This window comes from Elgaria multicarinata, chromosome 23 (genome assembly GCF_023053635.1).
Source record: "Elgaria multicarinata webbii isolate HBS135686 ecotype San Diego chromosome 23, rElgMul1.1.pri, whole genome shotgun sequence".
Taxonomy (NCBI): Eukaryota; Metazoa; Chordata; class Lepidosauria; order Squamata; family Anguidae; genus Elgaria; species Elgaria multicarinata.
The window spans coordinates 5,237,882-5,262,864 of record NC_086193.1 but is presented as its reverse complement, the minus strand read 5'-3'; the positions used below and the strand labels follow the sequence as shown (position 1 = coordinate 5,262,864).

At 46.9% G+C, this 24,983-nt stretch overlaps 1 protein-coding gene across 3 annotated transcripts; it reads right to left on the bottom strand.

Moving 5' to 3' along the window:
- Window positions 1-811: 811 nt before the first annotated feature.
- Window positions 812-24,089, bottom strand: MOB3A (MOB kinase activator 3A). 3 transcript variants are annotated; one of them, XM_063146907.1, is made up of 4 exons: window positions 24,031-24,089; window positions 8,027-8,575; window positions 4,832-5,034; window positions 812-1,186 (listed from the first exon to the last, which is right to left on the bottom strand). In XM_063146907.1, the coding sequence occupies exons 2-4, from the start codon at window positions 8,445-8,447 to the stop codon at window positions 1,157-1,159; spliced, it is 654 nt and encodes a 217-aa protein (XP_063002977.1). In that variant the 5' UTR covers window positions 8,448-8,575; window positions 24,031-24,089; the 3' UTR covers window positions 812-1,156. The 3 variants fall into 3 exon arrangements, with proteins under 3 accessions (XP_063002977.1, XP_063002978.1, XP_063002976.1); XM_063146908.1 differs by lacking the exon at window positions 24,031-24,089 and adding an exon at window positions 13,649-13,673; XM_063146906.1 differs by lacking the exon at window positions 24,031-24,089 and adding an exon at window positions 13,492-13,603.
- Window positions 24,090-24,983: the final 894 nt, after the last annotated feature.

Genomic DNA, 24,983 nt, shown 5'->3' with positions numbered 1-24,983 from the left:
GAATGGCCTTTCTTTTTTCAAAAGACCATTCCATCAATTTTTAATATGTATATATGTGTGCATTGCTTTGTTGCATAAGAAATGACCACCATCTAGAGGCCAAATACAGATACGATCTTTTGAAAAGTTTTATGGTTACGATTGGCGGACTCCACACTGCCCCCACTGGGGTTGGTTTTGAGAAACAGCAGAGCGCAACGTCGATGCTGGCAAAATTTCCTATCCCGTCCCGAACTTTTTCGAAGAAATACCTTTAAAGAACACAAGACGGGCAGAGGTCCAGGAAAACTGTTCCTGGGACGATCCTCGTGGTCGACTTTGTCTTTGAATGGTTTTCGAAGGGCTGCCTTCCAAAAGTCCTTTCTTCTAATCCTGGCGGCTGGCAACCCCCTGCCAGGATTTTTACGACACAAACTGGAATCTCCCTCGTTCCGGGAAGCCGGAAGCCGGCGTGGGAAGGGGTGTGTGAGAGAGCTTTACACATACACAAAGAAATACTGGAGTGCGCAACAGCGGCGTTTGTCTCCCAAGTGAGTCAAAAAGCCACCGTTCAAATTACAAGGGGAGATGAGAGATCAAGGCACAGCAGTGCTAACAAACTTTTATTTTTTGACTCGTAAAAACACATGTATGTATATCCAATGAGTGGCCGAAACACAGTCCTGGTTGATCTTTAAAATCACACACAGGCACACGCGTCTCGCAAGTGATTTTGCCAACCGACGCAGGACTTGAATCTTGTCCAAAATTGGAGAGGATTTTTAGGGGGTAGAGAACAGAGCCCCTCCCTCAACCCCCACCCCCTGCTAAATCCCAGCCTTAGAGAAGGAAGGTGATAGTAAAGAGATGTCGATCTGAAGAATATGTTGTATGGAACAGTGGTCTTTTCCCCAAGTATTAGAAGTTCCTTCTGAAATATATATCAATAAATTCAATGATCAGAAGCAGTTCATAAAACAGTTTCACCAGGAGTTCTGAAACAATATAAGTTCATTAAAAAAATTATATACACACAAACATATATATAATATTATTTTCTTAAAAGGGAAATTATCATTTCCCCCATGGCTGTGTTGTCTCTGGTGGAGGGAAGTCCCACAGTCCCGAGAGAGAAAGTGGTCCCGGCTCGGAAGATGACGGGAAAAGTCCCGGAACGTCAGTGGCACATCCGTGAGGTCATTTCCTTCTGTCAAAGAACAAAGGGGGAAACAGACCTTTGGTCACCGTTCAAGTTGGAAATCAAGAAAAGAATCGTAAAAGGTATGTTTGCATAGGTTAGAAGAGGACGCCGCGTGTCTCTTACAATAACATTGCGACAAGCGCAAGGCGGAATTGTGTTTACAACTACTATATAATAAATTTCAAAGCTGGGGTAAGAGAATACTTTTTTATCACATATTTATTTTATTTGTTATTGCATTTATATCCTGCCTTTTTTAATCCAAGGAACCCAAGGCGGCGTACATAATCTTCCGCCATTTTATCCTCACAACAACAACCCTGTGAGGTAGGTTGGGCTGAGAGTCTGTGACTGGCTCAAAGTCACCCAGTGGGTTTCCATGGCCGAGGGGGGGACTAGAACCCGGATCTCCCGACTCCCAGTCCAACACTTTAGCCGCTACGCCAGCACTGTTTCTCATATGTCACTATATCTGAGGCTTTACAATTCTGGCCGGGATTTCAAGTGAATTTCTAGATGGAGTTGAGGAATGAATCCTTCCATTTATCCACAGCAATAGATAATCCATATTTTCTGAAGAAGCTACTCGTGAAACAGGTTGAAAATACACCGGAAGCCTGTATTTCCTTGTTTATTCTCTTTGTGTAAAATATTTCCGCTTAGCTTTCGCGCCTTCTCATCGACTGTTTAACTGTGATTTAAACCCTCCTTATTCAGCCGTGTCAGCTTGTTAATAGAAACTGTATCATGTTTCAACGATGAATTTAAAAATGGATATATGTGATAAAAAGTATTCTCTCACCCCAGCTTTGAAATTTATTATGGATTTGTAGTTACATGCCTTGTATACAATACAGTATATATTTGTTTGATTCTGCCTTCTGCGTTGATTTAGGAATTATGTTCACGACCCAGCATACAAAGATTTATTGCTACAGGGCAATCTTCTAGTCCTTATGAAAGGTAGATGCCCCCTCCAACTAAAGTTGTGAGCAAATTTCTACCGAAAAGGAAGCCTCCCGTCCCGATAAAGTGCAGAATCTCGACACGTGCGAACACACCCATGAATAGAGGCAGGGGAACGAACCACTGGCCACACCCACTCACTGGCCCCATTCTGGGTGGTTAATATTATTTATCCCGGTACTTGGCTGTCTGAAGCGAAAAACAAGATGGCGGCCTGTCTCATCCCACATACAAAAGCCAATTAAACTGACAATCGCTTCTCGGCCTTTTGGCTAAGATCAAGTGTTGTTTTGTGTAGATTAAACTGACAAAGCTTTCTTCTTCACTGGTGATGGGGCAGAAGCTTTGGAGCCACCTCTCAGCACCTGCTGTCTGAAGCAGCTGCCTCACGCTGCTCAACGGTAGGGCCAGCTCTGTCGAAACCCTTTCAAGCCAAGTGCCAAATTCCGTTCCGGAGAAGCTCTCGGGAGTTGCATCCTAGTGGTGAGCAGGGCCAAAGAGGGCAGGGGTGAATGCAAAAAGGGGGTTGGGCTAAAATAACCAAGATATCAGGTTATTTTAGCTTCAAGCCTTACTACTAGTTTGTGAGCCTTAGGAGAGGAATTTCAATCATTTAGAATGGGAGAGAGAACGTGAAAAAGTCAGAAAACCAGCCAAATGTCGCCGGAGCTACACGGAACCTCTGAATTCAGAGGCAGTCTATCTGTCCAGGGGATAGAGATGGCCGTTGCCTTCACACCCTGCTTATGGATTTCCTGATGGATGTTTGGACTCATCCACCTTATTGAAGGTGGGTCTGTTTAAGGCAGGGGCATTAAACCTCTTTCAGCCCAACAGGCCAAACTCCCATTTGTGGGGGGTGCAAAAGGGGCGGGGCCAAGAATGCCAGCATAAGCGATGTGTGGCCATGCATGGCATGGAGGTTCTGAGCTATGAGAAGAACTTTGTACGCTGGAGGTTCCGAGCTACAAGAAGAACTTTGTGTGGCTAAGCAACAGGATAAGTAAACACAGCTGGGAATGAGGGGAGCCCAGAGAGCAGTGCTCACAAGCCTCAAATAAGTTCTGCAGACAGGCGAGCGGGCAAGGGGGTGCAGCTTGGCTTTTCTGGGTGCTCACGGAAAAGCAGGAAAAGTATGGTGCTGAACAATGAAGTACTAGCGTGCAGATGGTCTGGAAGAGTCAAGCAAGTTATAGCTTAAAGCTCTTACTGCCAAGAGAGGCATTTCAACCTTTTTAGCACGGGGGGAAAAAACGGCACAGAAACTTGTTACCATTCGGCAGTCAGAGAAAACAGGAAGGAGGCATGGCCCATGGATCTGAGGTTAAGCAGCCCAGATCAAGAGTTAGTAATCAGGATAGATAAATGGACCTTCCACCTTCAGGGGCAGTATAGATCAGACACTGAGGTCAAATAACAAGGGAGGATCAAAGTTAGGCTGACAGGTATTACCCAGAGGACCTTCTCTTCTGCCGCTCCCAGACTGTGGAATGGCCTGCCGGAGGAGACGCGTCAACTTAACAGTCTTTTAGCATTCGAGAAAGGTATCAAGACTGATCTCTTCCGGAAGGCCTATTCAGGGGAATTTTAGGATGTTTTAACAATGTATATTATGTTCTTAATTCAGTTTTATGCATTTTATTATTTGCTGCTGTTCCCTGCCTCGATCAAAATGGAGAGGCGGGTAAGAAACAAGAAATAATAATACCGTATTTCTTCGATTGTAAGACGCCATCGATTGTAAGACGCACACTAATTTCAGTACCGCCGACAGGAAAAAAACCAACCTAAGACACACCTGCGATTCTAAGACGCACCCCGTTTTTAGAGATCATAGAATCATAGAATAGCAGAGTTGGAAGGGGCCTACAAGGCCATCCAGTCCAACCCCCTGCTCAATGCAGGAATCCACCCTAAAGCATCCCTGACAGATGGTTGTCCAGCTGCCTCTTGAATGCCTCTAGTGTGGGAGAGCCCACCACCTCCCTAGGTAGCTGATTCTACCATCGCACTGCTCTAACAGTCAGGAAGTTTTTCCTGATGTCCAGCCGGAATCTCGCTTCCTTTAACTTGAGCCCGTTATTCCGTGTCCTGCACTCTGGGAGGATCGAGAAGAGATCCTGGCCCTCCTCTGTGTGACAGCCTTTCAAGTATTTGAAGAGTGCTATCATGTCTCCCCTCAATCTTCTCTTCTCCAGGCTAAACATGCCCAGTTCTTTCAGTCTCTCTTAGAAGAACTGGGCATGTTTAGCCTGGAGAAGAGAAGATTGAGGGGAGATATGATATGATGTTTATATGGGGGGTGTTTATATGGGGGGTGTTTAGATGTTTATATGGGGGGAAAAGTGTGTCTTAGAATCGAAGAAATAGGTTAATAATAATAATAATAATAATGATAATAATCTCCTTCACACCCCCAAGAAGCCTAAAAGCAGGGCCTCTGGCTGTCCACTGCTGGAAACAGAATGCTAGTCTAATCTCTGAGCACACGATCAAAAAAGGGGCAGACTAGAGACAAAGAAAGCAAAAGAGAAACAGCAGTCAAAGACCGCAGCGTGGCCTTAATCCCACAGGCTGTTCTAACATGGTTAGACCCAGAATTGAGAGTCGGGGTCTCGGTTCTTTGGTATGAGACAGAATTGGGGTAGATCCCCACCCCGCCCCGCGACGCAGCTCGGCACTCACCAGCGGCTCTAGCTCCTTGGTGTCTATAAGGTTGAACTGTTTCACGAAATAGTAGAAGTGCTTGTAACACGTGTTGACGTGGGCTTCTGAGCCCATCTGGGCAATGCGGTCGAAGTGATGGATGTAAACGTGGACAAAGACCCGGAAAAGACGGGAGAGAATTTTCTTCACCACCTGGAGGAAGTTCTTGGGAAATGGAGTCCCTGCAGGGTAATTTATTTATTTTTATTGATTGGTTGCATTTATATCCCGCCCCGTAGCCGAAGCTCTCTGGGCGGTTTACAAAAGTGTTAAAAAAAAACAAATATACAAAGTTTAATAAAAAGCATAAAAGCAACAGCATTCTTATGAAAACAGCTATTCTGGGGTCCGTTAAAAATAAAGGATAACACAGACGTTCACGCACACACACACACACACCATCGTATCAGATTTAGCAACTTGAGATCCGGAAGCCCAAGGAATTTGAGTCTCAATTCCTTGCATCAAAATCAAACGCGGGGGGGGGGGGGGGGAAAAGCCACCACAAGGAGACTTTTGCGGTCTTATTTTCTGCGTCGAAGCAAAAACGCTACAGCTTATGATTGCAACAGGACGTAGAGGGAAGGGCAGGAACCCATGCTCAGATGCAGCCCTCCCCCAACTGACCCTGCACAACCCCCGCCAAATAAAACCCGTAAGATTGAGTCATAGATTGCCCAATCACCTTGCTTGATACAGGAAACTGGGGGCTATAGCATCGCTCACAGGTCTCTGAAGGCCTCCAGCAAGGGGAGAGCCCAGCAACCCTGCTTGGTCTCTGGTTCTGGGTTCAAATTCTTAGTGTTAAGAAATTTCCCTTAATGTTCGACCGAAATCTACCCTGCTGTGGTTAGGCCTCATCTAGCGTATTGCGTCCAGCTCTGGGCTCCACAATTCAAGAAGGACGCAGACAAGCTGGAGCGTGTTCAGAGGAGGGCAACCAGGATGTTCAGGGGTCTGGAAACGAAGCCCTATGAAGAGAGACTGAAAGAACTGGGCATGTTTAGCCTGGAGAAGAGGAGATGGAGGGGAGACATGAGAGCACTCTTCAAATACTTGAAAGGTTGTCACACAGAGGAGGGCCAGGATCTCTTCTCGATCCTCCCAGAGCGCAGGACATGGAATAACGGGGTCAAGTGACAGGAAGCCAGATTCCGTCTGGACATCAGGAAAAACTTTCTGTTAGAGCAGTACGACAATGGAACCAGTGACCTAGGAAGGTGGTGGGCTCTCCCACACTGGAGGCATTCAAGAGGCAGCTGGACAACCACCTGTCTTTAGGGTGGATTCCTGCATTGAGCAGGGGGTTGGACTGGATGGCCTTAGAGGCCCCTTACAACTCTGCTATTCTATGATATCCCTTGAAACTGGAGAGCCAGTGTGGTGTAGTGGCTAGAGTGTTAGAAGATCCAGGTTCTAGTCCTCATTCTGCCAAGGAAGTTCAACACTGGTTGACTTTGGGCCATTGACCGACTCTCAGCCTCACCTACCTCACAAGGTTGTTGTGAGGATCAAGTAGGGAGGAGGGGATCATGTATGCGGTCACAGATTCCTTGCAAGAGGAAAAAAGGCAGGGCATAAAAATGTAATAATAAATCTAATCCTGCCCTCTTGAACGGAGGCAGAGAATGGCCCGGTTCAGACAACACGTTAAGTCAACGGCGGTTTTCGAACTCCATGGCGGAGTTTTTACACCAGCGTTGAGAAACGTGTGGTCTGGCGGGGAAACTCCACGCAACGGCGGAGTATTTTTTGGAAAACACTCCACCCTGAATATCCACGCTGTGCAGAGGAGAGTTCCTGCACAACCATTGTGTTGCGTGTTGTGTGGAGGGCTCCGTGGAGTTTTCCATTGCGTTGACTTTTCCCACTGGCTACAGAGTTCTCTGGCAGGAGCGCCGAAAGGAGTAAGTGCCACTCTAGGAGAGCCGCCAGGGATTGGTGGTTTTTTTGCAGCAATGGCTGATGGGATACCATCGGGAGGATCGGGGGAGAAGAGAGAGCGGAGGAACTGTCAATCAAACATCGGGATGGATTTTGCTCAATTCCACAGTAGCCCACAGTCACACAACGGTGGAGATAGAACATGTTTTGTGGGGAGCAACCCCTAGGAACTCCACCGTTGAGTGGCGTTTTCACCCTGCGTTGATCTGGGATATTGTCATAGGGTTGGTTTGCACACCCTGACCATCTTCATTGCCTTTTTTCTGAATCAGTTCCGTTTGTCTACATCAGGGGTGAGCAACACACAGCCGTGGGCCGCACGCAGGCCCCAGGACTTCTTTGTAGCCCCCACTTGCTCCACCACCGCTGAAATTCAGCGGTATGACGGCAGGAGAAAGGATTAATCTATTCATTCCCAAAAGGAAAGTCGCCAGCTTCCTGCTAAATTTCAGCGGCACGGAGGGGGCGGCACGCACAAAATAGTTTGCTCCCATTGCTACCGCCAGGCCACTAAAATTTGGGGGCTAAACCCCCAATGTCCCATTTAAAAGGGGCAACCCTAGAATCATAGAATCAAAGAATAGCAGAGTTGGAAGGGGCCTACAAGGCCATCGAGTCCAAACCCCTGCTCAATGCAGGAATCCACCCTAAAGCATCCCTGACAGATGGTTGTCCAGCTGCCTCTTGAAGGCCTCCAGTGTGGGAGAGGCCACAACCTCCCTAGGTAACTGATTCCATTGTCGTACTGCTCTAACAGTCAGGAAGTTTTTCCTGATGTCCAGCTGGAATCTGGCTTCCTTTAACTTGAGCCCGTTATTCCATGTCCTGCACTCTGGGAGGATCGAGGAGAAATCCTGGCCCTCCTCTGTGTGACAACCCTTCAAGTATTTGAAGAGTGCGATCATGTCTCCCCTCAATCTTCTCTTCTCCCTCCCTGCCCCTGCTGAATTTTGGCACTGAGGCAAGTAGGGGCAGACCCCAGAAGCTGCCCACTCCTGGTCTAGATCCTTCTTAAACATCGGTGTCCAGAACTGGACGCGGTAATCCAAATGAGCGCAGGAAAAAGCGGGCATTTGAATTTCCTGCGACTTGGGAACTGTGGTTCTATTCACGCAGCCCACGATGGCATTCGCCTTTTTTGCCGCCGCGGCACATGGTCAGGCTCAGGTTCCGCTTACGCTCGCCTGCCGTGTTCTTGCGCAACCCCGTAAGGCCTCTCTGCCGACTCACCAACATTTGTGGGGAAGAGATCCTCGTTGTTGATCTGCACCTCGATCCAATCCATGAGGAGGTTCATGTATTTTGGAGCGGAGAGAGCAGTGGGCTTGCGGTATTTCTCATCCTGCCACCGATACTCATACTTTGGGCCGCCGGACATGACCGGACAGGTCTGCTCCGTGCAGGAGTCGCTGACGGTCCCGTAGATGAGGTTGATGCGATTGAAGAAGTCCACCACGTGCACGGCCACCCAGTCGTGGAGTTCCTCGTCCGACGGCAGCTGGACGGCCAGTTTCAAATCCAAACCGGCATTGAGCGACGCCTGGGCTTTTTTGTGGAGCTCAAAGCGCTGCGTCCCGGGTTCGAATTTCCGCTTGGGGCGGAAGGTTCGGTCTTTGTTGAAAACTTGCTTCAGGGGATTAGCCATTTGCATCTCCCCACCACGTTTGTCAAGAACTGGAGACCCACCACGGCCGTAGGGCGTTTTCCGGAAGGTGACTGTTATCACAACCGCCTTTAAATCTTAATTGCACACGGCGGCAGCTCCAGACGCTTTGTAGCCTGCGGTGGAACAGATAGAGAGTTAACCTTGGTGCCAGGGTGGGTTTGAGAAACGAAGAAGCAACGGGCTGAAAACAACAGAATGAAATTTAATAAGGGATAAATGCCAAGTTCTACATCTAGGAAATAGAAACCAAATGCACAGTTACAAGATAGGGGATACTTGGCTCAGCAATACTACAAACGAGAAGGATCTTGGAGTGGTTGTAGATCACAAGCTGAATAGGAGCCAACAGTGCGATATGGCTGCAAGAAAGGCAAATGCTGATTTTGGGCTGCATTAATATTTATTTATTTATTTATTTATTTATTACATTTCTATACCGCCCAATAGCCGGAGCTCTCTGGGCGGTTCACAAAAATTAAAAACATTCAAAGTATAAAACAACAATATAAAACAACAGTATAAATAGAAGTATAGCTTCCAAATTGTGTGAGGTACTGGTTCCTCTCTATTCGGCCCTGGTTAGGCCTCATCTAGAGTATTACGTCCAGTTCTGGGCTCCACAATTCAAGAAGGACGCAGACAAGCTGGAGGGGGTTCAGAGGAGGGCAACCAGGATGATCAGGGGTCTGGAAACAAAGCCCTATGGGGAGAGACTGAAAGAACTGGGCATGTTTAGCCTGGAGAAGAGAAGATGGAGGGGAGACATGATAGCACTCTTCAAATACTTGAAAGGTTGTCACATGGAGGAGGGCCAGGATCTCTTCTCGATCCTCCCAGAGTGCAGGACATGGAATAAGGGGCTCAAGTTAAAGGAAGCCAGATTCTGGCTAGACTTCAGGAAAAATTTCCTGACTGTTAGAGCAGTACGACAATGGAACCAGTGACCTAGGGAGGTTGTGGGCTCTCCCACACTAGAGGCCTTCAAGAGGCAGCTGGACAAGCATCTGTCAGGGATGCTTTAGGGTGGATTCCTGCATTGAGCAGGGGGTTGGACTCGATGGCCTTGTAGGCCCCTTCCAACTCTGCTATTCTATGATACTATATGTTCAGCACTTTCAGCGGAAGATCCAGACCCCAAACTCAGAGGCAGCGAAAATGCAGAAAAAATGCAAATCCCACATCCAGGGATTATTCGGAAATGGAGCGGAAACGTACACGCCTGTATGCATTTATATAGTGTAGCTGCGTTTGTCATAGGGCATACTATTGACAAAGCATGTGCAGGCTATTATTAGCTGCCGTGAAAGACATTTTTTGGTGGAAAGGCGGGATACAAGCAAAATAAATAAAAAAGACTATCCCGGAGCTGGAAAAGGAGGGGTGTAAGGGTTAGAGGCATCTTACATAAAATATTAAAAGAAATAAAAACATAAACACAATTAAACAGCAATTAATAAAAGCCAACCATCACAACAGCTGCAAGAACAGGACTCCTATCACGGTAAGATAATGTTTTCAAGGCTTTCATCAAAGCCTGCGATGACAGAACATGGTGGACTTCCAATGGGAACTTGATTCAAATGTGTGGAGCCACTGCAGAGAAGGCCCTTAGATTGCCCCATACTGGATATGGCCTTTTAGCCATAATGGCTGGGTTTGCACAACATGCTAACCCACCCAGAGTGGGTGGGTGTTAAACCATGGTTGGGTTATCGTGTTGTCTGAATGCAGTGTGTTTTCCACAGGTAAGTTACCTTGTTGCCCGAATCTAGGGTTGGTTTTCATGTTGTCTGTCTGCAGCGTGTTTTCCGCAGGGTCGCTCGTTTGCCATGGACTGTGGCTTGTTAATCACCCTGAAGGTGGCTTGTTGGAGAAAAATAAACCACACTGCACGGTTAAGAAACTGCAGAAAATGCAGAAACCACCGTTGAGTGGCGTTTTCACCCTGCGTTGAACTGGGATTCTGCAGAAACCACCCTGCAGAAAACGCACTGTGTTCAGACAACACGATAAGCCATGGTGGGCTAGTGAAATGCTGAACTAGGTGTGTTGCTATTACAAAAATCCTAGCTCCTTTGTAAAAGGGGGGGGGGAAGTTTCTAGTCCTCATGAACAGGGGAGCTGCCGTTTTCTTTACCTCTCTAACTCCTATGATTTCAAAGTTGTTTTTTTAAAAACATCCCATTTGAAAAACAAAAACGAAGAAGTTGCTAAGATGGTAAACATCTTTCAGACACATATCTGCACTCAGGAGAGCTTCCCCCCCAAACAAAGTGCAACTTACAGGGAAAGACGCACCCCTTTAAGGACGCCCCCCTCCTTGCCCCCGCCGTTTTCCCCATCAGCAGAAGCCGAAGGGCAGATGTTTTTAATTGCACAGATGTGGTTGTTAAGGAAGTTGCAAACGAGGAGGGGAGGAAGAGGCAGCAGACTCTGAACGGAGCAGCGGGGTGGAAGCCTCAACCCCTGATTACTAAGAATCGAGTCAAGGCCTGCTGTAACCACATCCTGTGAACACATCTTTCGGTTCTGGGAAGAAAGCGGAAACGTCAAAGGAGAGACTGCAAAACCCACAGAAAAAAAGACCATCTTGTTTCAGAGCTGAGGCACAAGAACTCAGCAACCCGGAGAAGAGCAGTGGGTTTTTAAATTCTGCCCTGAATTGGGTGGCTTTCTAGCTACCACGTCAGGGGTGCACAACCTTTTCACGTTATCCAGCTACCACGTCAGGAGTGCACAAACTTTTCACGTTATCCAGCCACCACGTCAGGGTTGCACAACCTTTTCATGTTATCCAGCCACCACGTCAGGGTTGCACAACCTTTTCACGTTATCCAGCTACCACGTCAGGAGTGCACAACCTTTTCACGTTATCCAGCCGCCACGTCACAGGTGCACAACCTTTTCACGTTATCCAGCCACCACGTCACAGGTGCACAACCTTTTCACGTTATCCAGCTACCACGTCAGGGTTGCACAACCTTTTCACATTATCCAGCCACCACGTCAGGAGTGCACAACCTTTTCACGTTATCCAGCCACCACGTCAGGGGTGCACAACCTTTTCACGTTATCCAGCTACCACGTCAGGGTTGCACAACCTTTTCATGTTATCCAGCTGCCACGTCGGGAGTGCACAACCTTTTCACGTTATCCAGATGCCACGTCAGGAGTGCACAACCTTTTCACGTTATCCAGCTGCCACGTCAGGGGTGCACAACCTTTTCACGTTATCCAGCCACCACGTCACAGGTAAACAACCTTTTCACATTATCCAGCCACCACGTCACAGGTGCACAACCTTTTCACGTTATCCAGCCTCCACGTCACAGGTGCACAACCTTTTCACGTTATCCAGCTACCACGTCAGGGTTGCACAACCTTTTCATGTTATCCAGCTGCCACGTCGGGAGTGCACAACCTTTTCACGTTATCCAGCTGCCACGTCAGGAGTGCACAACCTTTTCACGTTATCCAGCTGCCACGTCAGGGGTGCACAACCTTTTCACGTTATCCAGCCACCACGTCACAGGTGCACAACCTTTTCACGTTATCCAGCCACCACGTCACAGGTAAACAACCTTTTCACATTATCCAGCCACCACGTCACAGGTGCACAACCTTTTCACGTTATCCAGCCTCCACGTCACAGGTGCACAACCTTTTCACATTATTCAGCCACCACGTCAGGGGTGCACAACCTTTTCACGTTATCCAGCGGCCACATCAGGGGTGCAAAACCTTTTCACGTTATCCAGCCACAACGTCAGGAGTGCACAACCTTTTCAATTTATCTAGCTGCATCTTATTATTATTATTATTATTATTATTATTATTATTAATCATCCCGCCTTTTCCCCCAGTACTGGGACTCAAGGCGGTTTACAAGATTAAAACATGTACAATTAAAACATATAAATATAAATTACAAAAGTTAAAATAGAATTAACCCTACAGTAAAATTAAAAGCGTGTTCATTTTTTTTACAAACTGTAACAGCTTAAAGGGGGGATCCAATACATTAACACAGGTCCAGTATAGTTCTGAAAGCCTGCTGAAACAAAAAAGTTTTTGCCTGCCTCCGAAACTGTAGCACAGAGGGAGCCAGCCGGGCCTCCCTGGGCAGGGAGTTCCAGAACCTTGGAGCAGCCACCGAGAAGGTCCTGTCCCGCGTGCCCATCAGACGTGCCTGGGATGTTGGTGGGGCTGAGAGAAAGCCCCCGCCCCCAGAAGATCTCAGAGCACGGGCAGGCTCATAGGGGAGAAGACGGCCTTTCAGGTAACCTGGACCCAAGCTGTAAAGGGCTTTAACCAGCACTTTTGAATTGTGCCCGGAAACAGAAGCTGTTTTAACAGGGGAGTTGTCTGCACCCTGGAAACAGCCCCGGTGTTTACACCGAAAGGCAACAGTTTCCCAGGGCCTCCGTAGTTTTCCCACCCGTTTCACTGGCGATGTGAGGGAGTGAACTTGGGACGTGTTGGCCTGCAAAACGTGCACTCTTCCCAGGTGCGGATTCAGACATGCTGCGGCCCCACACCGTCAAAATTAAAGAGAAAAATGGCCATTCCGTTATAAGAGAAAGCGTAACGAAAGCGTAGCACCCAGCGTTAGGGGGTGCATGTAGCTAAATGCTTATAAAGCATTTATAACATAGGTTTGTTTTGAACAATTTTTCAGTTTGCGCCTATTGTCCCCAATATTAAACGACGCCTTGCCACGCTTTCTTCTACCTAAGGCAACTCTGCTGTAAGTCACACCAGACTTTTCGACATATTTAAGCCAAGGCAATTTCATCTTAGCTATCTTGCATCTAAGTTATCTCCAAGATATTACGAAGCCCCCTCATACTACGATGCCCTAAGCCACGGCTTATTGGCTTTGTTCCTAAATCCAGCCCTGGCTCTATCACTGAGCTACAGTTACACACGCAACAATACAATGCAGCTCTTGATGGAGCTCAGCGAAACAGATCAAATCCCCCCCCTCTCCCCACCCCTGCAAAAAAAGAGAAGAAAGTCAATAACTTACCTGCATTTCTTTGGGCAAGGAGCCCAGCCCCAAGGAGAGACTATCGAGGGCTTTTCCAAAGAGTCTTTTGAAGAGGCTAACAGAAACCAGGAGGGAGAAACAGGGGGGAAACTCCACCAAAAAACAAGACCACACGCAATAATTTAAGAAAACGCACTTCACGAAGACCTGCAACGGAGGCAGAGACTGCTGGACGCCGCAAAGGAAGAGGAACTCGCTTTGCGAGAGGTTCCTTTCTGTCTAAACCAAAACGCGGAGTGCAGCTCTGCCCGCTGCTGACTTGCCCGGATTAAAAAAAACCCAGATGAGTAATGTAGGCCTAACGGCGTCGTTTCCTTTTAGGGAAACCTAAACTCCCGTATGAGAAGAAGCCAAGATGTATTATACATACGAAAAGACCACTCCTGATGTCAACCGGGAAAACGCTTCCCCAGATTATGTTTTCCAAAGAAGCGGTGGGTGTGGGTGCCCCTCCCAAAGAAAGCCCAAAGGTAACAGCAAGATTGTGCTCCCCCCCCCCGTTCAGAAGACACCTTAAACCATGGCTTTAACCATGGTGGTTAAGTCTGAAAGCCTTATTCACTGTGGTTAAAGCCATGGTTTACGGTGTCTTCTGAACACGGCCCGGCTTTCTGGCTAAAGCCATGGTTTAAGGTGTCTTCTGAACACGGCCTGGCTTCCTGGCTTAACCACCATGGTTAAAGCCATGGTTTACGGTGTCTTCTGAACACGGCCTGGCTTTCTGGCTTAACCACCATGGCTAAAGCCATGGTTTATGGTGTCTTCTGAACACGGCCCGGCTTTCTGGCTTAACCACCCTGGTTAAAGCCATGGTTTAAGGTGTCTTCTGAACACGGCCTGGCTTTCGGGCTAAAGCCATGGTTTAAGGTGTCTTCTGAACACGGCCCGGCTTTCTGGCTTAACCACCCTGGTTAAAGCCATGGTTTAAGGTGTCTTCTGAACACGGCCCGGCTTTCTGGCTTAACCACCCTGGTTAAAGCCATGGTTTAAGGTGTCTTCTGAACACGGCCCGGCTTTCTGGCTTCACCACCATGGTTTAAGGTGTCTCCCGAACAGGGCCAGTGTGTGTGTGTAGGGGCATTCAAAGAGAAAACTGAACGGCATAGGGGAGGCTAACGGCTTGGGCCAGAGCACCTCCGACAACTCCTTTAGAGAAGAGACTGAAACCAGGATCAGATTCACCGCCCCACAGAGATCTGAGCCACCAGCCTTCACTGGCACCACGCCATGCCCTATGCGAGCATCAAATTAGAGAATCACAGAGCTGAAAGGAGCCTCAAAGATCATCAAGTCCACCCCCAATGCTCAATATATGATCTACAATGCAGGATGCAGCTACACCTGTATGCCGATGATGATACACAATTATATCTCTCATCTCCGGAACTTTCTCCTGATGTCCACGATCGTATCTCGGCATGTCTTTCAGATATCTCAGCCTGGCTGCTTCATCGTCGTTTGAAACTTAATATGGCAAAAACTGAACTGCTTGTTTTTCCTCCTAAACCTTCTCCTCACCTCTCATTCTCTCTTACTGTCAACGATGTCACGCTTACTCCGGTCAAGGAAGCTCGTAGTCTTGGCTTTATCTTCGACTCCTCGCTCTCCTTTATTCCTCATATCGAGGCAGTAGCTAAATCCTGTCGTTCCTTCCTGTATAATATTGCCAGGATTCGACCATTTTTGTCTGTCTCTTCTGCCAAGACTCTCGTTCACGCACTGGTTATCTCTCGGTTGGACTACTGCAACCTTCTTCTCTCTGGCCTTCCCTCGTCTCACATCAGTCCGCTGGTCTCTGTCCACCACGCTGCCGCTAAGATCATCTTCTTGGCCCGCCGCTCTGACCATGTCACTCCACTTCTGAAATCTCTTCATTGGCTTCCAATTCACTCCAGAATCCAATATAAACTTCTCCTGTTGACCTTCAAAGCTTTTCACGGTCTAGCTCCTGCCTATCTCTCCTCTCTCATCTCACACTATCGCCCCGCTCGTGCTCTCCGCTCCTCTGATGCCATGCTTCTCGCCTGCCCCAGGACCTCCACTTCCCTTACTCGGCTTCGTCCTTTTTCTTCTGCTGCCCCTTACGCCTGGAACGCTCTTCCAGAACACTTGAGAACTACAAACTCAAACACAGCTTTTAAAACTCAGCTAAAAACTTTTCTTTTCCCTATAGCTTTTAAATATTGAGTTTGTTCTGACTCTATACTGTTAGCCTCACCCTACCCGGTGCCTGTTTACACTTCCCTGTGCCTGTTTGCATTCTCCTTCCCTCCTTATTGTTTACTACAACTTTATTAGATTGTAAGCCTATGCGGCAGGGTCTTGCTATTTACTGTGTAATCTGTACAGCACCATGTACATTGATGGTGCTATATAAATAAATAATAATAATAATAATAATAATAATACAGCTGGCTACCCACCCTCTGTTTAAATACCTCCTGCAATGAAGGTCCTGCCCCCTCCCCGGGCGCTTCCGCTATCCAACGGCTTGCGTTGTTATAACGTTTCTTGTAATGTTAAGCCCAAATCTGCTAGCCCGCAATCTCCAACCACTGGTTCCCTGCAGCAGGAGAGAACGAGTCTACTCCACCTTCCGCGTGACAGCCGTTCAGAGATTGAAAGGCTGCTGTGACGTCAGCCCTTGATCTTCCTTTCTCCAGGCTAACCACACCTGGATCAAGACAGACCCAGGGAAAGACGTTGGTTGGGATTTCCTTGGGAAACGTCCAAACTCTGTGCCCACGCAAGGGAAGGGCACACGCGTGCATTCCTCGCTAACATAACAAATTGCATTGCCGGGTCAGACCAGAAGTCCATCTCTCCTGCTTCCAACAGAGATCAGCCAATTGCCCCTGGGAAATAAATAAATAAAAAGTGCAGAAAAGGGCAATGAAAATGATTCAGGGGCTGGAGCATCTCCCCTATGAGGGAAGGTTACATCAACTGGGATTGTTTAACTTGGAAAAAAGCAGGCTGAGGGGAGACACGATAGAGGTGGACAAAATCTAGCCGATTAATTAAACAGATATTGCAGCCATCTACCTATCTTTCTATCCATCCATGCACTTATTTATTGCATTTTTATACCGCCCAATAGCCGAAGCTCACAAAAATTAAAACCATTCAGGGGAGGCATGATTAGAGTTGTACAAAATCATGCACGGTGTGGAGAATGTGGACAGGGAGACATTTTCCTCCCTCTCTCAAAATACTAGAACCCAACGGGGTCCTTATCCCATGAAACTGATGGGTGGGAGATCCAGGACAAATAAAAGGAAGGACTTCTTCACACAGCGCAGAGTTAAAGTATGGAACTCACTGCCACAAGATGTAGTGATGGCCAGCAATCTGGATGGCTTCAAAAGGGGGTTGGATCAATTCCTGGAGGAGGCGAAGGCTATCAAGGGCTACTAGCCTTGATGGTTGTGTGTTATCTCCAGTATTCGAGGCAGTAAGCCTGTGTGCACCAGTTGCTGGGGAACATGGGTGGGAGGGTGCTGTTGCACCATGTCCTGCTTGTTCATCCCTGGTTGGCCCCTGTGGGAACAGAGTGCTGGACTAGATGGACCCTTGGTCTGATCCAGCATCAGGGCACTTCTGATGTTCTTAAGCATGCAAGAAAACCCAAAGGGCACTGCCCACCCTATCCCTGTTGATTGCCCCCTGCCTCTAGTATATCAAGATCTACTGTGTCTGTACAAGGAGGTTCTTTTTTTGAGCTTCAATGGTAAATAGGTATTGACAGACCAAATAAAAAAGTGCCTTGGGTGGACCCTGGGCCTGATCCAGCAAGTAGATCTTTACTTCACCTCGACGGAAAGGTTGTTTCATGAACGGTTGATTGACTTGGCCATCTCCATAAATGCTGGGTTTTTTTAGAACATAAGAGCCTTGCTGGATCAGACCGAGGGTCCATCTAGTCCAGCACTCTTGTTCACACAGTGGCCAACCAGCTGTTGACTAGGGACCAACAAGCAGGAGACGGCACAACAGCACCCTCCCACCCATGTTCCCCAGCATCTGGTGCACACAGGCTTACTGCCTCGAATACTGGCGATAGCACACAACCATCAGGGCTAGTAGCTGTTGATGGCCTTCTCCCCCAGGAATTAATCCAACCCCCTTTTAAAGCCATCCAAATTGGTGGCCATCACTACATCTTGTGGTAGTGAGTTCCATAAGTTAACTCTGCCCTGTGTGAAGAAGTCCTTTCTTTTACCTGTCCTGAATCTCCCACCCGTCAGCTTCAGGGGATGAAGGAGGAGGAGGGCAACCAGGATGATTAGGGGTCTGGAAACAAAGCCCTATGAAGAGAGACTGAAAGAACGGGGCATGTTTAGCCTGGTTAAGAGAAGATGGAGGGGAGACATGAGAGCACTCTTCAAATACTTAAAAGGTTGTCCCACAGGAGGGCCAGGATCTCTCCTCGATCCTCCCAGAGTGCAGGACACGGAATAACGGGCTCAAGTGACAGGAAGCCAGATTCCAGCTGGACATCAGGAAAAACGTCCAGACTGTTAGAGCAGTACGACAATGGAACCAGTTACCTAGGGAGGTTGTGGGCTCTCCCACACTAGAGGCCTTCAAGAGGCAGCTGGACAACCATCTGTCAGGGATGCTTTAGGGTGGGTTCCTGCATTGAGCAGGGGGTTGGACTTGATGGCCTTGTAGGCCCCTTCCAACTCTGCTATTCTATGATTCTATGACCCCGCTGGGTTCTAGTATTATGGGAGAAGGAGAAAAATGCCTCTCTCTCCATATTCTCCACACCGTCATAAGACCTTTAAGCTAAAACGGACTGAGATTTTTGACCCCTGCCCACTGAAATTCAAGCCTCAAGCGCTTCTCCGAAACGGAATTCGGCTGAATGCGGTTCCACATCCCTTAGCCAACAATCAATGCTAGATTTTGTGTCAGCGAGTTCCATAAATTAATCACACAGGGCATGCAAGTATTTCTCTTCCAAATAGGTTGCCAACTGAATTGGTTTGGACGACCCCATGATGTAGTAACACAAGGGAGGGAAACTCATTCACCTTCCCCATCTCCTCGTAATGTAATATTCCGGCTTTCCCCAACCTGGTATATTCCAGATGTGTTGGACCACAGCTTCCAGCTTCCCCAACCAGCTGGGAGTTGTAGTCCAACACATCTGGAGGGCTGGAATATGTATCATCACTTGCAGTATGAATTAATGAATCACTTCCAGGGGAAAATGGCTGTGTTGGTGGCAGACTTTGATCTGTGACCCAGTCACAGAAGACTCCCTTGGAGAACGCCGGGCCTTCCAGCCTGCGAAAACATGGCTCATCTTTTGATATCTGTACAGCGCTTACTACATTTTACTGTTAAATCCTCATCCTCAAAACATACGGCACAATAAATCTGTGAATCTTCCAGAATCGTTCCTGACTCCAAGAAATTGCAACAACCATCTTTTGCTTTCCCTATTCTTAGCAGGGAAGAAAAAGGTATTTTCATCAGCTCCTTTTGGAAACTGATATTGGTACCCAGCGTTAAGTACCAGAAGAAGGCAGGAATCCCCCCAAAACTCCGGTGGTTTTTAAAAAAATATTCTTGGACTTTTAGGAAGTTTAGGGAGCTGAACAGTCATAGTTCCTTGAAATGACATCTCCAAGATGAATTTCCTGTGACAGGAAATTCTTTGTGTATTTGCAACTGGAAAAGTGCCAGGATATTTTTTCCAAATTCTCCCAGTCCCTCCATCTTCCTAGTGACTGCACTCCAAGGCTATCCCCGGTTTTCATTGAGAAACTCTTCATTTTGTATTTCCAGAGCAATGAGATTTTAGGCTGCCATCCAAGGTGGCACCTAGAAAACCGAGCAAGAAACAGGAGGTCCACAGGGCAAATGTCGCCCCCATTCTCAGCCTCCGTCTTCCCCATCAGTAAAATAAGATTAATAAACAAAGGCAAACTTTACAGCGCAATTGTAAGGAACAAGATATCATGCATTACAGAGGTACAATACCAATGTTAAGATGATCATAGAATCATAGAATAGTAGAGTTGGAAGGCCATCGAGTCCAACCCCCTGCTCAATGCAGGAATCCACCCTAAAGCATCCCTGACAGATGCTTGTCCAGCTGCCTCTTGAAGGCCTCTAGGGTGGGAGAGCCCACAACCTCCCCAGGTCACTGGTTCCATTGTCGTACTGCTCTAACAGTCAGGACGTTTTCCCTGATTTCCAGCCGGAATCTAACTTCCTGTAACTTAGCCCGTTATTCCGTGTCCTGCACTGTGGGATGATTGAGAAGAGATCCTGGCCCTCCTCTGTGTGACAACCTTTTAAGTATTTGAAGAGTGCTATCATGTCTCCCCTCAATCTTCTCTTCTCCAGGCTAAACATGCCCAGTTCTTTCAGTCTCTCTTCATAGGGCTTTGTTTCCAGACCCCTTATCATCCTGGTTGCCTTCCTCTGAACACGCTCCAGCTTGTCTGCGTCCTTCTTGAATTGTAGAGCCCAGAACTGGACGCAATACTCTAGATGAAGCCTAACCAGGGCTGAACAGAGAGGAACCAGTACCTCCGGCGATTTGGACGCTATACTTCTATTAATGCAGCCCAAAATAGCATTTGCCTTTCTTGCAGCCATATCGCACTGTTGGCTCATATTCAGCTTGCAATCTACAACAATTCCAAGATCCTTCTCGTTTGTAGTATTGCTGAGCCAAGTATCCCCCATCTTGGAACTGTGCATTTGGTTCCTAGATGTCGAACTTGGCATTTATCTCTTATTAAATTTCATTCTGTTGATAATAATAACCTATCTAATAAGGGGCCTGTTAATCCCCTTTGGAAAACCAAAGCAATAGAGTCTGCTTATACAGGGCTGAATTCTGATAACTTAGGAAAAATAACTTCTAGTTTAGAAGGCCAGCACGGTTTTGGAATTAGCAGCGGAGGAAAAAGCCTTCCCGATGAACAAAGGATGGTGTTCTCAGACAGGTGTGGGCTACACCACAAGGCCTCTCTCTAACACGCACAAATTGCTGCATTTATTTTTATTTATTTATTTATTACAGTTCTATGCATTATAGACTTTTGCAAATGCTGGATCAAGCAACAGAAGTCAAAGCAGTTTGGCAAGCCACTAAAAGGAACAAATTTATTTATTTATTTATTTATTTATTACATTTTATACCGCCCAATAGCCGAAGCTCTCTGGGCGGTTCACAAAAATTCACAAATCACCAGGGATGCAATCCGAAGATTGTTGTAGGGGGGGGAAAAGGCGTAGAAGAAAAAAGTTCTATAACTCTCAGGATGGCTGGTTGAGGCATGCTAGAAGTGGTAAGATTTTTTTCTATCTGAACAGGCATAGGTTTGCGCCGTAAACATATCATCAGCATGGACAGGGGGAAATGCACGTCCTGGTGTGTTTCAACATATGTAGATAACTTTTGACCCTGGGTAAACCAGTTCTAGAGAAATGTCTTCAAAGAGGCTGAAAAGATGAGTCTACAAAAATCAACTTTCCGCCCAATTAGCTCTATTGAACATTTTTTGAAGGGGGGGGGTGGAATAAAATCCTTGCACAGAAGGAACTCCTTCCTTTGATGTGGGTAGTTGCTAGAACGATAATAGGAAAAAAAGAACAATTGAGGGGGGTGGAACTGGTCTGTGGCACTGATGGAAAAGCTAACACCACGAATCAAGCAGTGTTGTTCACACAGTGCATAGTTAAATTATGGAAGTCACTACCACAAGATGTCGTGATGGCCACCAATCTGGATTGGTGGTTGGATCAATTCTTGGAGGAGAAGGCTATCCATGGCTTCTAGCCCTGATGGTTGTGTGCTATCTCCAGTATTCGAGGCAATAAGCCTGTGTGCACCAGATGCTGGGGAACATGGGTGGGAGGGTGCTGTTGCACCATGTCCTGCTTGTGGGTCCCTGGCCGATGGCCGGTTGGCCGCTGTGTGAACAGAGTGCTGGACTAGATGGACCCTTGGTCTGATCCAGCATCAGGGCACGTCTTATGTTCTTAGTATTGATCCAAGTCATATATTGATAATTTCTATGGAATCTGGGAGTCACTTATTAACTACACCAGCAGCAAAAAGGATATATCTGCACCGCCATCAACTCATGGACCATGATGGAGAGATCTGTTAGGATAAGGCCATGGGGCAAGTTTTTCTTATAAATATATATATATTATGTTGTATTTTATATCATGTTTTTGTACTGTTGCTTATCACTTTGAATGGTTTTAATTTTTGTGAACCGCCCAGAGAGCTTCAGCTATTGAGTGGTATAAAAACGCAATAAATACCGCATTTCTTCGATTCTAAGACACACTTTTTTCCCCATATAAACATCTCTAAAAACGGGGTGCGTCTTAGAATCGCGGGTGTGTTTATTATTTCTTAGAACCAAAGCTTTTTTTTCTGTTGGTGGTACTGAAATTAGTGTGCGTCTTAGAATCGATGGCATCTTAGAATCGAAGAAATGCGGTATTTACTGCGTTTTTATACCATTCAATAGCCGAAGCTCTCTGGGCGGTTCACAAAAATTAAAACCATTCAAAGTGATAAGCAACAGTACAAAAACGTGATATAAAATACAACATAAAAGCACAGCCAGGAAGAGATCACCAGCAGTGTGCAGAAACACAAATTTAAAACGTAAATCCAAAACAGCCAAGCTAAAATTAATTTATAGACTGTTAAAATACTGAGAAAATAAAAAAAAATGATACGTTTTCCTCGAACTCTGAATATAGACAATCCCAATCCGTCTACTCTGTCCCTTAATTAATTTTGTTTGATGTGGATTGTGTATATCAAGGCTATCCTGTGATTGATAACCGATGCGGCTGGATGTTACATCCTTTTATTATGGTTGTATAAATTCAACAAAAATATTTTAAAAAACGTATGTGTGTATTTTAAAATCAATTTACTAATAACGATGGCGATGATGGAAGAGAGGGAGGGTTTTTGTAACAGAAAGACACCCCCCCAAAAAATAAGTGCATTTGTGGAGTGTCAAGAGAAGAATAAAAAGAGGAAGAGATTAGACATGAACACACCCACCCTAACTATTTAGAGTTACCAGCTTTTAACCTGATTTCCGCACTTGTGCCAGGAAGAGACACTCTGATCTGCACATATATATCAGCAGTTGAACCTCTTCATGCCATGGGACTGATAAATGAGAGCCAGTGTGGTGTAGTGGTTAGATTGTTGGACTGGGAGTCGGGAGACCTGGGTTCGAGTCCTCACTCGGCCATAGAAACCCACTGGGTGACTTTGGGTCAGTCACAGACGCTCAGCCCAACCTACCTCACAGGGTGGTTGTTGTGAGGATAACATGGAGAGGAGGAGGATTATGTACGCCGCCTTGGGTTCCTTGCAGGGAAAAAAAGGCAGGATATAAATAAAATAGGGTGACTATATGAAAAGGAGCACCGGGCTCCTGTATCTTTAACAGTTGCATAGAAAAAGGAATTTCAGCAGGTGTCATTTGTATATATGGAGAACCTGGTGAAATTCCCTCTTCATCACAACAGTTAAAGCTGCAGGAGCTATACTAGAGTGACCAGATTTAAAAGAGGGCAGCTTTAACGGTTGTGCTGAAGAGGGAATTTCACCAGGTTCCCCATATATACAAACGGCACCCGCTGAAATTTCCTTTTCAATACAACCGTTAAAGATACAGGAACCCGGTCCTCCTTTTCATAGGGTCACCCTAAATAAGAACATCAGAAGGGCCCTGATGCTGGATCAGACCAAGGGTCCATCTAGTCCAGCACTCTGTTCACACGGTGGCCAACCAGCCATCGGCCAGGGATGAACAAGCAGGACATGGTGCAACAGCCCATGTTCCCCAGCAGCTGCCTCGAACACTGGATCAGAGCAGTGAGCCAAGAAGGTGACCTTAGCAGCCGAGGGGTGAATAGAAACCAACGGACTGATGTGAGAAGAAGGGCGGCCACCCTCCCGCCCATGTTCCCCAGCAACTGGTGCACACAGGCTCATCGCCTTGAACACTGGAGATGGCACACAACCATCAGGGCTGGTAGCCACGGATGGCCTTCGCCTCCAGGCATTGATCCAACCCCCTTTTCAAGCCATCCAGACGGGTGGCCATCACTACACCTTGTGGTAGTGGGTTCCATCGTGTGAAGATGCAATAATTAAATAAATAAATAAATAAATGGAGAGAGGCAGGCTGGTCAGTTTCTGCTGGTCAGTTGGCTGGAAAGAGACAGATTGAGAGAGGCGTTTGCGTCTCTGGATAGAAAGAGCTGCCCCTCCTTGATCTGAAGTTTGGGGTGCTAGGCGCCAACAACTGACCCCCACCCACCCCAAAACATTTCACTACCTCCTTTCCAATAATTGAACTCCACAAGCCGGAAATCCAGTCGCAGGAGACGCCGCAACTCAGCGTTCGCACCGAATCAAGTTTTCACGCGCAAACGAAAACGCGACCCCGAAGGCGAGTTTGCAGAACGCACGTCCGCCCTGGATCCCCACGTGCACCGTACCTGTGACTTGGAGAGGAGCCGAATCGCCTCCGACTGGTAGGAAAGCAACCCCAGAGCCCATCTGCCGCCTTACTGCACACCCCGGAGGCGGGATTGGAGCTTAGCTAAGCGCCACCTCTTCCTCTTCCCGGGTCCCAATTCAGCCAACTCGTAGGGTGGTAGCCAACGTCCGCCCTACTTAGAGTAGACCCATTGAAATGAAGGGGGCAAAAGTTACTCGTGACTCTAGTGAACCCCCCCCCCTTCATTTCAATGGACCTACTCTAAGTAGGGCGGACGTTGGCTACCCCCATTAGGGCGCAGCTCCATGCGTATTTAGGCAGGGAAAAAGTCTAGATTTATTTTTTTACTCTGGCTGGAGCGTGCTGGGAGTTGCAGGACTTTTTCCTGCCTGAACATGCATCGGACTGTAGGACCACCTTCTGTCGAAACAAGCATACCATTGCGCCCTTTCTCCAACTTTTCCCAACTTTGTGCATTCCAGATGTTCCAAGGCATCAAATATGGCCCAGTTTCAGGGTGGATAAAAATCAATGATTTTTTTTTTAAAAAAAAAATATTAATCGGATTTTTTTATTTAAATCGGATTTTTTTTAATAAAATGCTTTTTGAGGAAATATCTACCCTGTTTCCCCGAAAGTAAGACATCCCCCCAAAATAAGACCTACTTCCAGTTTTGCCTCTCGCTGTAATATAAGGCATCCCCCCGAAAATATGACCTTTTTTTTGTTGTTCAACAATAAATGTGTACCGTATTCTTCTTCATGGGAAAATAAGACATCCCCTGAAAATAAGACCTAGCGCATCTTTGGGAGCAAAAATTAATATAAGACGCTGTCTTATTTTCGGAGAAACAGGGTATCTAAAGATAGTTTTCTATTTAAGATAAGTCCAAAGGTTATTCATCATGAAATAAGGATTCGTTTTTAATTATGTCGCATGAGGCTGTATAT

Bases quoted from the DNA above. Each gene is read 5' to 3' on its own strand.
- MOB3A (XM_063146907.1), bottom strand. From the start codon at position 8,447: ATGCAAATGGCTAATCCCCTGAAGCAAGTTTTCAACAAAGACCGAACC. The intron at 5,035-8,026 runs GTGAGTCGGCAG...ATTACCCTGCAG, and splicing joins TCTCTTCCCCACAAATGTTG to GGACTCCATTTCCCAAGAAC. The intron at 1,187-4,831 runs GTGAGTGCCGAG...GTTCTTTGACAG, and splicing joins CCAAGGAGCTAGAGCCGCTG to AAGGAAATGACCTCACGGAT.